Genomic DNA, 13,824 nt, shown 5'->3' with positions numbered 1-13,824 from the left:
ACAACAACAACAACAATAATAATAATAATTTATACCCCGCCCATCAGGCTGGGTTTCCCTAGCCACTCTGGGGAGCTTACAGCATATCTAAAAACATAATTAGCCTCTCTTGCCCTGGTGAAGGCTTGTCAGCTGGAGGTTTGGTGGCTGGGAAAGAGTCATTCTTCTGAGAAATCTGAACCTGAGAAGAATTCATGGGTTTAACGTGTTCCTCTTCTTTGAGGCACACATTATGAACCCCAGAAGTCTGCATCTGATCTCTGACACACCAAGCTTTGTGAGCGCCTGTTACCAGTGATCTTTGCACTGAAAGTCTCCCTGGTTGCACTGATGGCTTCAAATCACCACAAGTGACCAGGAAAGGTGTCTATCCTCTGGTAAACAGGAGAATGGAATGTGGCAGCTTTTGACAAGGAAGAGAGAATGCAGGTGCATAAAAGGAGAGAAGTGAAGAGAGAGAGTTAAAGAACAAGAGAATGATAGAATATTTCCTTTCTCTCCCTTAACCTTCTCCCTTCACGCGCCCCCCTCTCTCCTCCCTCCACTTCCAGGGACTGACCAGACTGAATATAAGAAGTCATGCATGTCCTCAGTGAAACTTCTTCAAGGTTTTGTTAGCTCCTGAGTATGTCTCAGTATCTAGCTTGGTTCTCCAAGTGCACTGTAACAAGATGACATAGCCAAAGCTCTCCTGACTGTTGGCAAAATACCCGCAACCCGAAAAACTGGAACATTACAGTAAGCAAAGGAAACCAGCCAACTGGTCCTTCTGAGACCTGTTTCAGCTCAGCACTAATAAGGATCCCACTTCTCTGGAGGGTGCTTGTAAAAAGCCACCATCACAACTGCTTTACTAGGGAAGGAACCACAGCGCAGTGATAGAATGCACACTCAGGCATGCTGTTTACCAATATAGTCATTCTGGTCCATTTGACTGAAATGATAAAGAGGTGGTGTTATGGACTTAGGGGGAGTTGACTCAATTTTCTGGTTTCAGACAAATCCCTCTTTCAGAACTCATCTCTCCATCTTTAAATTGAAAATGTTAATGATCTGCAAGTTATTCTTGCCACTTGTTTTTTCAGATAATTGTTTTCCCCTAATAAATACAGATCACAAGGAAATTTGCATATGAAAAATGTGTTAAGGAGAAAAGATTCACAGGATTCATAGTCATAAAGAAATCATCACGTGAAATTTGGAGTTTGTCCAGTGCTGAATTGCAGTAAAAAATGGGAATAATTGCTCTCCATGAGCACACTGGATGAGCTCAGATGGTGGCTTTGACCACAACATAGAGCATTGACCTCAGCTTAGAAGTCACATTCACACCGTCTGTTTAAAGCACTCGTACCATTGTAACAGCCAGGCTCCTGGGTCCTATACTTTGTTACAAATGCTGAAGGCAATTTGGAGACCCCTCACAGTGCTATAACACCCTTGAAAAATGATAGTTCCAAGGATTCTTTGGTGGAAGCCATGACTATTAACACAGTATAAGTATGCTTTAAATGTATGATGTAGATGTGATGATCTTCTTTTCAAAACAAAATAGTATTCTCACAGTGTCAAATTTCATATTCAAAAAAGGTTCAGGGTCAAAAAAAAGTTCAAGAACTGTTGCATCTCAACTCTTTCCATGCTCTCTTGGCCACCCATTCACAGCTGCTTCTTTAATAATTTTAAAAACTGAACCCCCTGCTGTGACTAAAATTTGTCCCAGTTCGAGTTCATAATGGACAGTATCATCATTCAAATGGATGCTTGTCATTGAGATCAATCATGCCCCGAAGAGTCCTGAGTCCTGTTCCACTGGCTAACTTTCATTCCATCAGCACACAAACAAAAGCAGGAGGGACTAAGAAGCATGCGGCAGCAACATAGTCAAGACATGCCACACAGACACACATAAAGTTCTCCATCATTGCCTGCTTGTCAATGAACATTATTAGCTGCTTAAGCTCTTTTGTCGAGACATCTTTCATGGTACTTAAGCGGTTGCCTTGAGACAGCTAATATGCTTTTGCATCCTTAAACCTCAAAAGCAGCTTAGCGAGCACAGGGAGTGCTTTCCGTTCCTCTCAGAACCAAATGCAAAGGAAGGGAACCTGATAGACATCTTATTTGCAGAGCTGAAAAAGGTGGGTCATGGAGGAAAGTTGAGGTGAGACATAACCCAAATGCACATCAGTATGCTATCCGTAAGAAGCCAAGCTAGACACATTGGACGATATCAAGGGTGCCCCTCCTTCTCCCCTTACTTCTCCCCAATGACAACTCATTATATTAATGGCTTCTTTAAGGTTGCTATAGGAGTAGCGTAATGATGTCACCTACAAGTCATGGAACCCAACTGTAACCTTAGGCAAAGCATATTTAAATTCATTCTCCTGCAAAGCAGAATGTCACAGAAGGGATGGAGACTTAGGTTTAACTAAAAATGGCCCTACCTGTTTTCAACTAACCTTTCATAAAGCAGAGGTGAGGAATGTGTGGCCCTCCAAATGTTGTTGGACGGCCCCTTCTGCCACAGATGACCCTTGACCATGCTGACAGACACTGAGGTCCAACAGAATCTGAAGGGCACTAGGTTCTCCACCCTTGATGAAAGGTGGTTGAATCTGCCAATTTCAGTTTCTCTCTGAATTTTCTCTCTGAAAAATAGTTTCTATCCAAGAGCTGTGGCCTTCTTAAATGCAGTAACTCGATAGTGTGACCTGGGAGTTTGATGGGTGTGGGTGTGGGTGTGGCTGGAATGTGGTTTGTTTGGTTGTTGTTGTTGTTTTGCTTTTGTTGTTTTTAAGGGATGGCATCCAATTTCGTTGCACTTGTGCAATGTTGCACTTGTGTAATGACAATAAAGAATCTATCTATCTATCTATCTGTTTCTAATGTTTCCAATCTTAATTTCAGTTCCAATTTGAATCTTCAAAAATGAAAAGATCTCACGAAAAACCACTGGCATTCTAGTACACATTTTTTTTGTATGCACATTTGCCTTATATAATGTGTTTATTATATATGTTATTTTCATGAAAATGTGCATTTTGTGCACACTGTCCCCTAGCGGGTGCATTTTGGAACTCTTTTTATTGTTGTCACAGAACTGCATTGCAAAATTCAGAGAAGTGTGAATTTTGAAATGAGCTTCGGCTCACAGATCGTTTTGGGAAGTGAGAATCACAAAGCCAAATTTCTCTCCAGGCCTGCCATACGGGATTCCCATCATTCTTTCAAAATAAAATTGAAAATAATTTTCTTAGTGATCTTCCGTAGGGGGCATGGCTAGCCAGTCACTTGGGTATTTGAGGAGCCTGTAGAAATTCCTTATAAATCCGTGATAATCAATATGGTATTAAGGATATCCTGATGTTTCTCACTGTTGCATAGTGGATTGTTCTTCATCCTGGTATGCAGAGGTAAATTCAGATTCCTGCCCAACAGTTGCCTGACCATTTGGGTGTACAGCTGCCATCTCTTTTTTGTGCAATCACATGCGCCCAGGCTACTTGAAAGACCCCATCTCTATATGAATCTGCCCAGGTGCTAAGATACTCAAGTGAGCATCTCCTCTTAGTCCCATCAACATCAGAAAGCACAGTTGGTGGTGACAAAAGAGAGCTGCTCCCTGATTGTAGAATTCCCTCCCAGCCTGGCATTCCCGGGGGGCTCTGGACTACATCTCCCATCAGCTCCTAGCCAGCACTGAATGGCTAGCTGGGGGGTGATGGGAATTGTAGTCCAAAGCCTCTGGAGAGCACCAGGTTGAGGAATCCTGCTTTAACTTTTCTGAAAAGCAACTTCCTTCTTTTGCTATGTGATGATGGGACTTGGGGTGGCCTAAGAAGGGAGGCCAGGAAGGGTCTCGATGTTGCCCATTAACAATGACCACCTGGGCAGCCAACTGAGTATGCCCACAGGCAACCTGGTGAAACCTTCCCCTTTATGGTGGTCTATGCTGCATTTCCATTAAAATTATAGGAATTATTTCTACATGCGCATCAAGGCATATAAAACTGGTAGGTGCAAGCTCTATGCAAATCTGAGCCCTAATTCTCCTCTTTCTTGGGGATGCATTTTGTTTTGCTTTGATGCCACCTTAGATGGGGCATTACATTAAAATAAGTGATGCCTGAATGAAGCTGTTGGGAGTAGACAGTGACGGGAGCAGGGTTTCTAATCCTACCTAGAGGGGACCCATTGAAATTAATAGACACGGCTAACATAGGCCCATTAATTTCAATGGGTCTACTCTTGAGTAAAACTTCATTGGATACAACCCACGATTTGGAACGGTCCTTAGAGCACACCTTCTTTCCACTACTTTTGAGCTCAGCCAATTAAGAGCCAGCCCAAGCTTTGGGTGGGGGGCAGTTCCCAGTATAGCAGTGCATACATTTCTTTTTCTACTGCCCTATTTATGAGCTAATAAGAACTAAGCTCCTCCTCTTGATCCCGTCCACCATCACATCTAAGGAAGACTGTTTGAAATCGCTTCTTGTGGACGCAAATCCCCAAGTTACACGTGGGGTGGCAATCTTTATAGTGCAGGCCTTGAAACTCAGGGCTACTCTGACGGGGTAGTGTGTCCTAGACCTGGACCTGTCTTAATTCTTTTATTACCTTTTTAACCTAATGTCCCGAGCCTATTTTGGGGCCATTATATGCTTTATATACATTCGCAGTAATATCGCTTTGAATTTTGTTTGGTTGTTTGTCTCTAGCATTTTTATTTTTATTTTTTATTTTATTTTTTATCCTGCTATGGCTGTATGCTAATACAATAAAGGTTTGATTGATTGATTGATTGATTGATTACATACACAAGACTACCACCTGAAGAGTACAAAGCTGAGCATTGGGAGGGGGAGGGGGGAACCAAAACAGCAAATCAAATAAAATTTCTATGAGATACTTTTTTAAAAAGAAGAAGAAAGAAAGCAGCTAATTTGCTTTTGGAACTTTCAAACAAACATTTCTAAGGCAGAATGGTGGGATTTCTTTTTTAAAAATAGGCCCTTTTTGCAACAGAGATAGAAAAGGGGCAAGGGGGAGATAAAAAGGAAAAGACTTGTTTGCTACAGATAAAGGGCATGCACCAGCTACTGTTAAGCACTTAAACCCTATTTATTTCAGGGGCAGAGAATTAAGTATGTGTTTTAACATTATGATTGCAATCCGGGAAGCTTAGAAGTGCTTCGCGGCGGTTAGAGTGCACCGAAATAATCTTGCAGCTCAGAATAAGCTTTTTACCAGCTTTTGTAACACAGGCCCATTATATTTAATCTTCGCAATCCGCTAAAGATGAATCATATTTTAAATGGTTCCAATTTACCTGAGGGCCTCTCCCCAGCGTGACACACAAATGCATCTAACAGAACTCCAGTAGCTGTTTAAAAGGCACTTTAGGAAGGGGCACTTGTGGGGTGGGTGGGTAGGGAGAAACAACATTTCTCCCCATTTCTTCTCTCCAAACTGCCTCCTCTAGAAGCTGCTTTTCCCTTTAAAAAGAAGAAAAGCCCACTGGGGATTGGTTACAAATCTTTGCGTTTAATTAGGCTTGGAATCTCTATAGCAGAGGCAGGGAAAGCGATCCGGCCAGCGGTCCAGATTTTTATTTCTCCCATGAAGCAGGATTGACAGGTGGGAGGGACCAGCCTCCTGATGTCGCAATGATGTAAAGGGACCATTTTTGCCTGCATGGTTTGAAACCCAGCCGTGGGGTTTGCAAAGCACCACACACAGGGTTTGTTTCTGCAAGTGCTGCCAATCAGTTGATTGGCGGTGACTGCAATGTCCATTTGGCCCAGCTGTGTTTCTCCTTGACCCACACCTGGTGCCACATATGATATCAAGTGTAGAGGCAGCGGTGTGTGGCTTGGCCTCACAGACCAGGTTAGGTCTGCAAGCTGCAAGTTCTCTGCCCCTGGTTTATAGCATCGTGCTGTGCTGGAAAGATAGAGGAGAACTGACCTGAAAACCATTCTCCATATCTTGTAGTGTTGGTGCAAATGAATGACAGTCCCCTTTCATGCAAATTCAACCCCAGAGAATGTGGAAATTCAGATACATGCAATTTCCTAGCTGACAATACAGCGGACACACCACATCCCCAAATCTAAGAAACGGGAGGGTTGCACCTCTGACTTTTTTTACTGGCTACTACAAATCTGCAAGCAAAACTTTGAAGCTGAAACCAATTTCAAAGCCTATTCACAGTTGGTGACTCTCAAAGCAAGCTGTCAAGCAGGTAGCTATAATAAGATTCAGTGATCCTTTCCTACTGATAATCATAAAACTATAATTCTCTGGTTCTTCAGGAGAAGCTAGGGCAATCAAAAAACTATGGTGCCTGTTTAAATTTGTAGTGGAACTAAATTCCCAGGCACCTCTGATGTTTATACCTCCCTCCTTCTGTCAGACTCCACAAATGAAATCACTACCAAAATGGCAAATTCTCTCCGTCAACATGCATTTCTAGGAATTGGATGGTTCAATCTCCTTACCAACTAGACTAGCACTCAGCAATCCATTCTAAGTATGGCTGTGAATGTGCAACAATGCACACACAACAGCCTAGACCTTGACTGTGCTGCTAATTCCTAACAGTCTTTTGCTGGCATGTAAATTGCAAGTCGTATTTGTCTGATTGTAACTTAGTGGCTGATCCATGATGGTAATAATAAAGATTGATTGACTGAATCGGTAGCATACGTGTGCCCTGAGACAGAAGACAGCACAATAAGCTCTTTGTTAACTGTGTTGAATCACAGTGCAAATCAAAGCATTTAGAGAGGACCCAAATTTGACCCCAAACTCAGTCTTTTTGATTTCCCATTTTTATACAAGACAGTCAGCGAGAGGCAATGAGGCATCAGCTGATCCACATTACATTACTATTCAGATTGTTAAAATGGGTTGAGCTTGACAACACAGGTAAGATGAGTAGATCTTATTAACTCTGAAGCTCTGGGCTTCAAGAAAAAAGTTCTTGTGAAAGTTTTGATTTATTTTCCTGACGTTAGTTTTCCAAGCACTATTTCTATCACAGCAATGGCCTGCAAAGGTCATTCATTCAATGGCTTAGACTGAGTGTAGGAGCTGTGACTCTGATCCAAAACACTGTGTCCTTTGATGTGTGCATAAAGATAAATTACCAATAAGAATAACCCCATTCATTTCAAGAGAGGGACTCCATCGATACACGCGTTTGTTTACATTCACAAATTAGAACCCACCATTACAGATGCCAGCAAAGCTTTCAATTTCTGGGTTCATCTTAGAGCTTCAGGGGCTCATAATTCGAGCTTCAAAGGATTTACAAGCCACCGAGTTATTCTCTGGCTCAGATTAAAATCCAAGCCAGGGACTAAATATTGCTTTCCCGCCCCACCTGCCTACACTGCGAACCCTTAATCCATTTCCTCATTTGAAGTCTTATTAGGCAGCACCTTCAGTGCAGTGGAGCATGAGAAGAGAGGAAAAGGGTAGTCTCCCCTTTCTCCCTCCTTCTCTCTAGTGTCATGGAACATAGCTAGGACATCTAGAGGCAGGAGGGAAGGGGCAAGCCTTCCTCCTTCCTTCTTCTTGTACAGAACCAGTGTGCCTCCTGTCGGCCAGCAAGTATTTAAGGGGAAAGGTGTTGGGAATTAAGAAGGCTGATGAGAAGAGTATTTGAGGAATCAAGGAGAGATGGCAGGAGGGGGTGGGGAGCCAATTCCAAACATGCAATTGGTTTACTTTGCACATTTCCAAGCTGACAGGAGCAGGGGCAAGATTGCACATCTGTACCCTCTGTTAAAGTGAATGGTGGCAAACTCAGTACTTGTGGGATGGGATACATAAGTAGCAGTCAAGTACAACATTCCTTGTTTTCCTAGAGTGGACCTGTGGGGGAATGTTTGGTCCACCCAGTCAAGAACTTCCTGTTTCCTCCTGGCTGGGACATACTTCCTTTGCATGTGACTAGAGGGGGCATGACCTTACCGGTCCAGGTAACAAAAGGACAAGGCACACAACACTCTCCCTCTCTTTGACTTCCTCTGTTGTTGGAGCAGCTTTCTAGCTAGAGATGCTCTGTTGGCTCTCAGCCAACAGACGACACTGGGATTATCCCCATATGGGATAGACCCACATGTATATACTTTGTAACTAAGTCTGCCTTCAGGGATCCAACTGTGAACTGAATGTGAGTAAACTTTGTTTCTATACTTTATACAAGATTGTGGGATATAAGGGAACTTACCAGGAACCTAATAGTGAGGGGCTTACAGAAGCCTGCAACCAGTTATCCATTGTGCGTTTAAAAGGGGAATGTGAAACTCTGCTAAGTAAAGGAAGTTGCTAGCGCAAGTTGGGAAGGATATTAATAAACAATGTACCCTCTCCTGCATCCCTGAACATCCCCACAGTTCCCACATCAGAACTCAAGTACCTGAAAGCAAACTAGATCAGAGCACATGGATGCCTTTCTGTTTTCTCGCACATGGAAAATGTTGGACAAGGGTGCATATATTACTGATTTACCCAACAGTTGATGGTGGTGGGGAATATGACGATGGTGCAGCTACCTTGAAATTGTCAGGACTTCCTTCTGCCTAGGCTAGCAGTCTGCTTGTTGACTGGCAATACCTCCCCCAAGGTCTCAGGCAGAAGCTTCTCTCAGTTCTGCTATCTTTCGACAAAGAGCAGCTGGAAATCAAAAACTTGGGACCATCTGCACATAAAGCGCACACTCTAGCACTGGGAACATGGAAAAAAATGAATCTGCCTTATACTGAGTTAAATTGTTGGCCATCAACATTCTCTGCATTGACTGGAAGTGGATCTCTGGAATTTCAGAGAAGAAATCTCTCATGGCCATACCTGGAGATGCAGGGGATTGAACCTGGAAGCTTCTGGAAGCAACGCAATACTCTATCACTGAGCCATGGCCCTTCCTTGCTGAGGTATGACTCCTCATAGCTAGAAGTGGGGGTTGAGGATAGAACCAGTGGAGAAGATCCACAGATAATAATGCACACTCAAATTTCCACAACAGCTTCATCCACCCCCATTTGGATTCTGTCCAAATGAAGCTTCTATTTCTTTTTTACTGGAGTCTGTAGCTTTCCCTGATATCCTGGGCAAGGCCTTCTAAGTTTGGTGGAGGACGTCAATGCCAGCTGGCACCCAGAGGCCTCTGCCAAAGCCCAACACAAGAGTTACCTGCCAGAACCTGTAACTGATTCCTGCCAGCTCCTCCACTCTCCCTGCTGAAAATCCACTCCAATTCCACTCGAGGTGTAACATCAACACCAGGCCAAATTCCACTTTCTGCAGGATTTGTTTGCAATGCTGAGAACTGCCTGGTGGATGACTCCACTGAATGACTAAGCCGCTATATGGTCATTGCAGCTGGAACAATTCGCAGGAAACATGTCCTGCTTATGTCCCACTAAAAGGAGAACTTTATGTCCCTGAGCATGATGGGGCTTGCACAGACGTCCCTTGGCTTACAAAGACCACTATGAGCACAATATGCTGGCTGGTGCTATGCTCAGTAAATAATAGTGGGTTGTATGCAATATTAGTCCTAATCAAAGTAGATCCATTGAAATTAATGAACACGGCAAGGCCACATTCACACCATACATTTAAAGCACTATGGTACACAGTCATGGCTTCCCCCAAAGAATTCTGGGAGCTATAGTTTGTTGAAGGTGCTGAGAGTTGTTAGGAGACCCCCTTTCCCATCACAGAGCTTCAGGTCCCAGAGTGGTTTAACAGTCAATCCCTCTTTCCCAGGGAACTCTGACAATTGAGATTTGCCTTCTAACAAATCTCAGTACTCATAACAAACTACAGCTCCCAGAATTCTTAGGGGGAAGCCATGACTGTTTAAAGTGGCCTGACACTATTTCTAAATGTATGCTATGAAAGCAGCCTGAGTTAGGTCCGTGAATTTTAGCGGGTCTACTCTTCACAAAACTTAAGTTGGCTACCACCCGATAATTCTGACTTTTCCTTTTAAATCCCAGTTGTGTGGGTTGGCCCAATTTCCTACCCTCTGGAGTTGTGACCCTCAGGGTTACAGCCCAGACATGCTGATCTCTGCCAGAAAGATTAGGAGGAACCTCCCTAGCTCAAAAGGAAATGAAAAGTGAGATTGTAACGAAACACTGTGGAGCTGGAAGCTTTAAAATGGGGTGTGTGGGAAGAGACCCAACATTCCCAAGAGCTGGCAATCCCACAGGCTTTGGATTGAAAGCACATTTGTTTTGGGGGGTAAAGTCTCTGGAGGAACAATTTTTGCAGACAAGGGAAGTAAGGGGTGAGGGAGGAGGAAGGCTTTAAGACATGGGTAGGCAAACTAAGGCCCAGGAGCCGGAGCCAGCCCAATCGCCTTCTAAATCCGGCCTGTGGATGGTCCGTGAAGCAGTGTGTTTTACATGAGTAGAATGTGTCCTTTTATTTAAAATGCACCTCTGGGTTATTTGCAGGGTCTGCCTGGTGTTTTCACATGAGTAGAAAGTGTGCTTTTATTTAAAATGCATCTCTGGGTTATTTGTGGGTCATAGGAATTCATTCTCTCCCCCCCCCCTTCAAAATATAGTCCGGCTCCCCACAAGGTCTGAGGGACAGTGGACTGGCCTCCTGCTGAAAAAGTTTGCTGACCCCTGCTTTAAGAGCACCAGATACACTCATCAGCCCCGAGGGAACTCAGTGGAACCCCCATCACACCCTATTAAACACCTTCACTCTTGAAGCTAGTTGGTTGGTTGATCAATCAATCAATCAATCAATCAATCGTGGAATATATCGGATGGTGGTGTGTGTGTGTGTGTGTGTGTGTGTGTGTGTGTGTTTTAGCCACAATTAAGGCTCAAACCCTCCTTTCTGCCAAAGCACAAGAACGGTTCATACCACACCGCAGGCAAACTCTTGACAGAAGCCATCTGGCAAAAATAGCACGTTACATACTCTTGCTTTAGCATGCTTCAGCCAAGTTAGAGGTTCCTCAAAGGATTTCAAGCATCCTTTCCTGTTGCACTGGTGTCGTCCCCCACCCCAGCCCTGCCGAGAATGTCAACTAGCAAGCAAATGTGCTAAGAAGATGAGCGTGGAGCTGGCCGGTGCTTACCTTTGGTTTTAAAAGCAAAGTTACAGTACTTGCAGACATATGGCCTGACGTCTGTGTGCGTGCGAATGTGTTTCTTCAGCATGCTGGGCTTCTTGCAGCGAATTCCACACTCCTCACATACATACTTCCCTCGTCCACGGCCTCGCACATACACATACTCTTCGTTTGATTTGTACCTATGAGCAACAGGGTGTCATGGTAACAGAAATAAAAAAAGATTCCCACCTTAAAGACGTAACAAGCCTCCTTTAAAGTTAAACAAAAACCCAGTGCATATCATTCATAGCCACAGACAAAAAAAGTCTCGGCTAGCAAATTCACTACATTGTTTAGTCAAGGGAAAACGAAACTCCATGTTGTTGTTGTTGTTTTGTGGGGAGGGAGCATTGAGCATCATGAGCTGCTGGCGTGATGGAGCGCTTCTTGATCTATGGCTCTTCCATTCATTTCAATGGGCGGGACAGTGAATGGAGAAATGCTGTTGTGATCAAGTCCTGGTTGCGGGCTTCCCCTATGCATTGGGCTGTTTGGATGCAGTAGGGCTCTTCTTATGTTCTTAATGGAGAGAGCCAATCTTTGGGCAAATTCCTTTCTTTTCCATTTTGGAGAAAGCCAGTGTGGCGTAGCAGTTGTGCAGGGGCAACCAAAGCAGTGTGGGACTCCCATCCTCCCTGACCACTGGTCACACTAATGGGAGCTAGGATCCAACAACTTCTGGAAGGCACCGCATTGACTATCCCTGAATTGGTGTGCCTAGAATCAAAGGGACTGGGTTCAAATCCGCACTCAGTCATGAAGCTCAGTTATCAAGGAAAAAACCTGCCAGTGGAAGAACCAAATGGGACAACTCAACCTCCGTGGAAGAAGAAGATCAAAAGCATTCTAAATGAATGCTCAAATTGGTCTCCCTGGCAGAATAGGAACAACATGCCCATGATTGCACACACAGGTCTATAGCACTAAACTACTGCCTTTCACTTTCCTAACAAACACCTGCCACCTCAAATTTCATTTGGCCACATGCAATATAAGAACACTTTCTACTCTAACAGCCACATCACCTTCTGAATAACGCCTAAATGTTAAAGGCATGCTGATCTGACACCTACGGCTAGAATAAGGTTACCAGATTTTTTCCCAATGAATCCGGGGGCACTTTTCAACTTCAATGGATTTTGTATGGGGACTGATTTGTAAATCCAGGGACTGTCCCCAAGAAATGGGAACGTCTGGTAACCTTAGGCTGGAAGCTCAAGCATCGGGGAAAGACATCACAGACCTGTAAACATAGTTAGCTTTGAGCTAAGACGGTGTGGGGAACCTCAGGCCCAGGGACTCAACGTGGCCCTCCAGGCACCTCTATCTGGCTCTTGGAACTGTTGCCATGCCCCCTCCTTGGTCCTGCTTCACCCCCAAGTGTTTTTTGCATAGCTGGAATGTGTTCCTGAACTCTGATAATGCTTCTTGCTTGTCTGGGTGGTGGATAGAGCTGTTTGAGTGTTTGTGCTATATAAACAGTGTATATCAACAGTATACACACTGTTTTTACTGTAAGGTTGCTCACAGAATTGTAGAATTGGATAGTTGGAAGGGACCACAAGGGTCATCTAGTCCAACCCTCTGCGGGGCATGTTACATTCAATGAACGTACGGTCCACGTAGCTGTGTATACAAACAATTGAGCTGTACAAATCAAAAAGTGTATACTCATACATGCATAGAGATAACTTGTACCTGAGTTCAGTTTAATGTGAAAATAAGGCTCTTTTGTTTGCCATATAAAGGGGAAACTCACATTCGTTACTCTGCCCACTTTTTCCTCTGATCTTGCCCACCACTGGCACCTGGCCCTCAGAAGCTTGCCTAGGAGGGAATGCGGCCCTCCAGCTGAAAAAACGGTTCCCCACTCTTGAGATATACCATGCAATTCAAGTTCCCTTGCCCAAATCATCATTCAAACAGGCACATTATATTTTGGCAGTTTTCGTGAAAGGAATGGCACAGCAGTTGATGGCTGCCGTTAGCAAAAAAAAATGTGAGCAATTGCTTCCTACCATTTTCCTGCTTTCAATGCAGAGTGAAAAACATCATTTGGCCTCCTTGAATTTAAGAGATCACCACCAACTTTGGCCAACAATCTCAATAGAGTTGGGTGTCCAAATATTTGAAAGAGAATATGCATCTCAGGAGTTGCTCAAACCTTTCCTTTCCCATCCTATCCCATCCTAGCCTTTAAAAAGGAGCGGCATTCCCAACAATCAAATTGAAACACTCATAATTACTAGATGAAATATATTGGCTAATAAAACCAAGTAACCTTCAAAAATCACACCGACAGGGTGGTAGTGGGGAAGTCTCACTCTGTGCTGAGTTTTGGTTTACAAGTGATGTATTTACTAGAGACAAGGAAACAGACAACCAGTAAATGTCAAAGATATGTCAGACACTAGGAGATAGAGAGAAAGCAGACCCTAAAGCCAATACTTTTCAATAAAGCTAGGTATAATTGCTAGGTATGAATGCAACTCATAATTTCTGGAGGAGTTGTAAATTTATTTCAAATGGGATGTTAGTATAATAGGCGGCTACGAACAAACAAAAACCCAGAGCAAATGTCAGCCAGGGCTTAAGGATATTTATTCATTCAATTGTCCCCAGTCTTTCGTCCAAGGAGTTCACTAAGCCTGCGCAAAATTCTCAGG

At 43.7% G+C, this 13,824-nt stretch overlaps 1 protein-coding gene across 3 annotated transcripts in view; it reads right to left on the bottom strand.

Annotated features, from left to right (window-relative positions):
* The window catches only part of HIVEP3 (HIVEP zinc finger 3), a 245,792-nt gene that overhangs the window by 17,297 nt on the left and 214,671 nt on the right, over positions 1-13,824 (bottom strand). For all 3 annotated transcript variants that reach the window (XR_014158298.1, XM_081868619.1, XM_081868620.1), the window contains exon 7: positions 11,123-11,298. Coding sequence is in view for 2 of the 3 variants with exons in the window: in XM_081868619.1 (XP_081724745.1) it covers positions 11,123-11,298 (176 nt within the window). In the remaining variant the exon portion in view is untranslated. The remainder of the gene's footprint in view (positions 1-11,122; positions 11,299-13,824) is intronic.

Source organism: Podarcis erhardii (assembly GCF_964252035.2).
Source record: "Podarcis erhardii genome assembly, chromosome: 7".
Lineage (NCBI taxonomy): Eukaryota > Metazoa > Chordata > Lepidosauria > Squamata > Lacertidae > Podarcis > Podarcis erhardii.
Note: the sequence above shows the minus strand (reverse complement) of the source record. Positions and strands in the feature narration are given on the sequence as shown.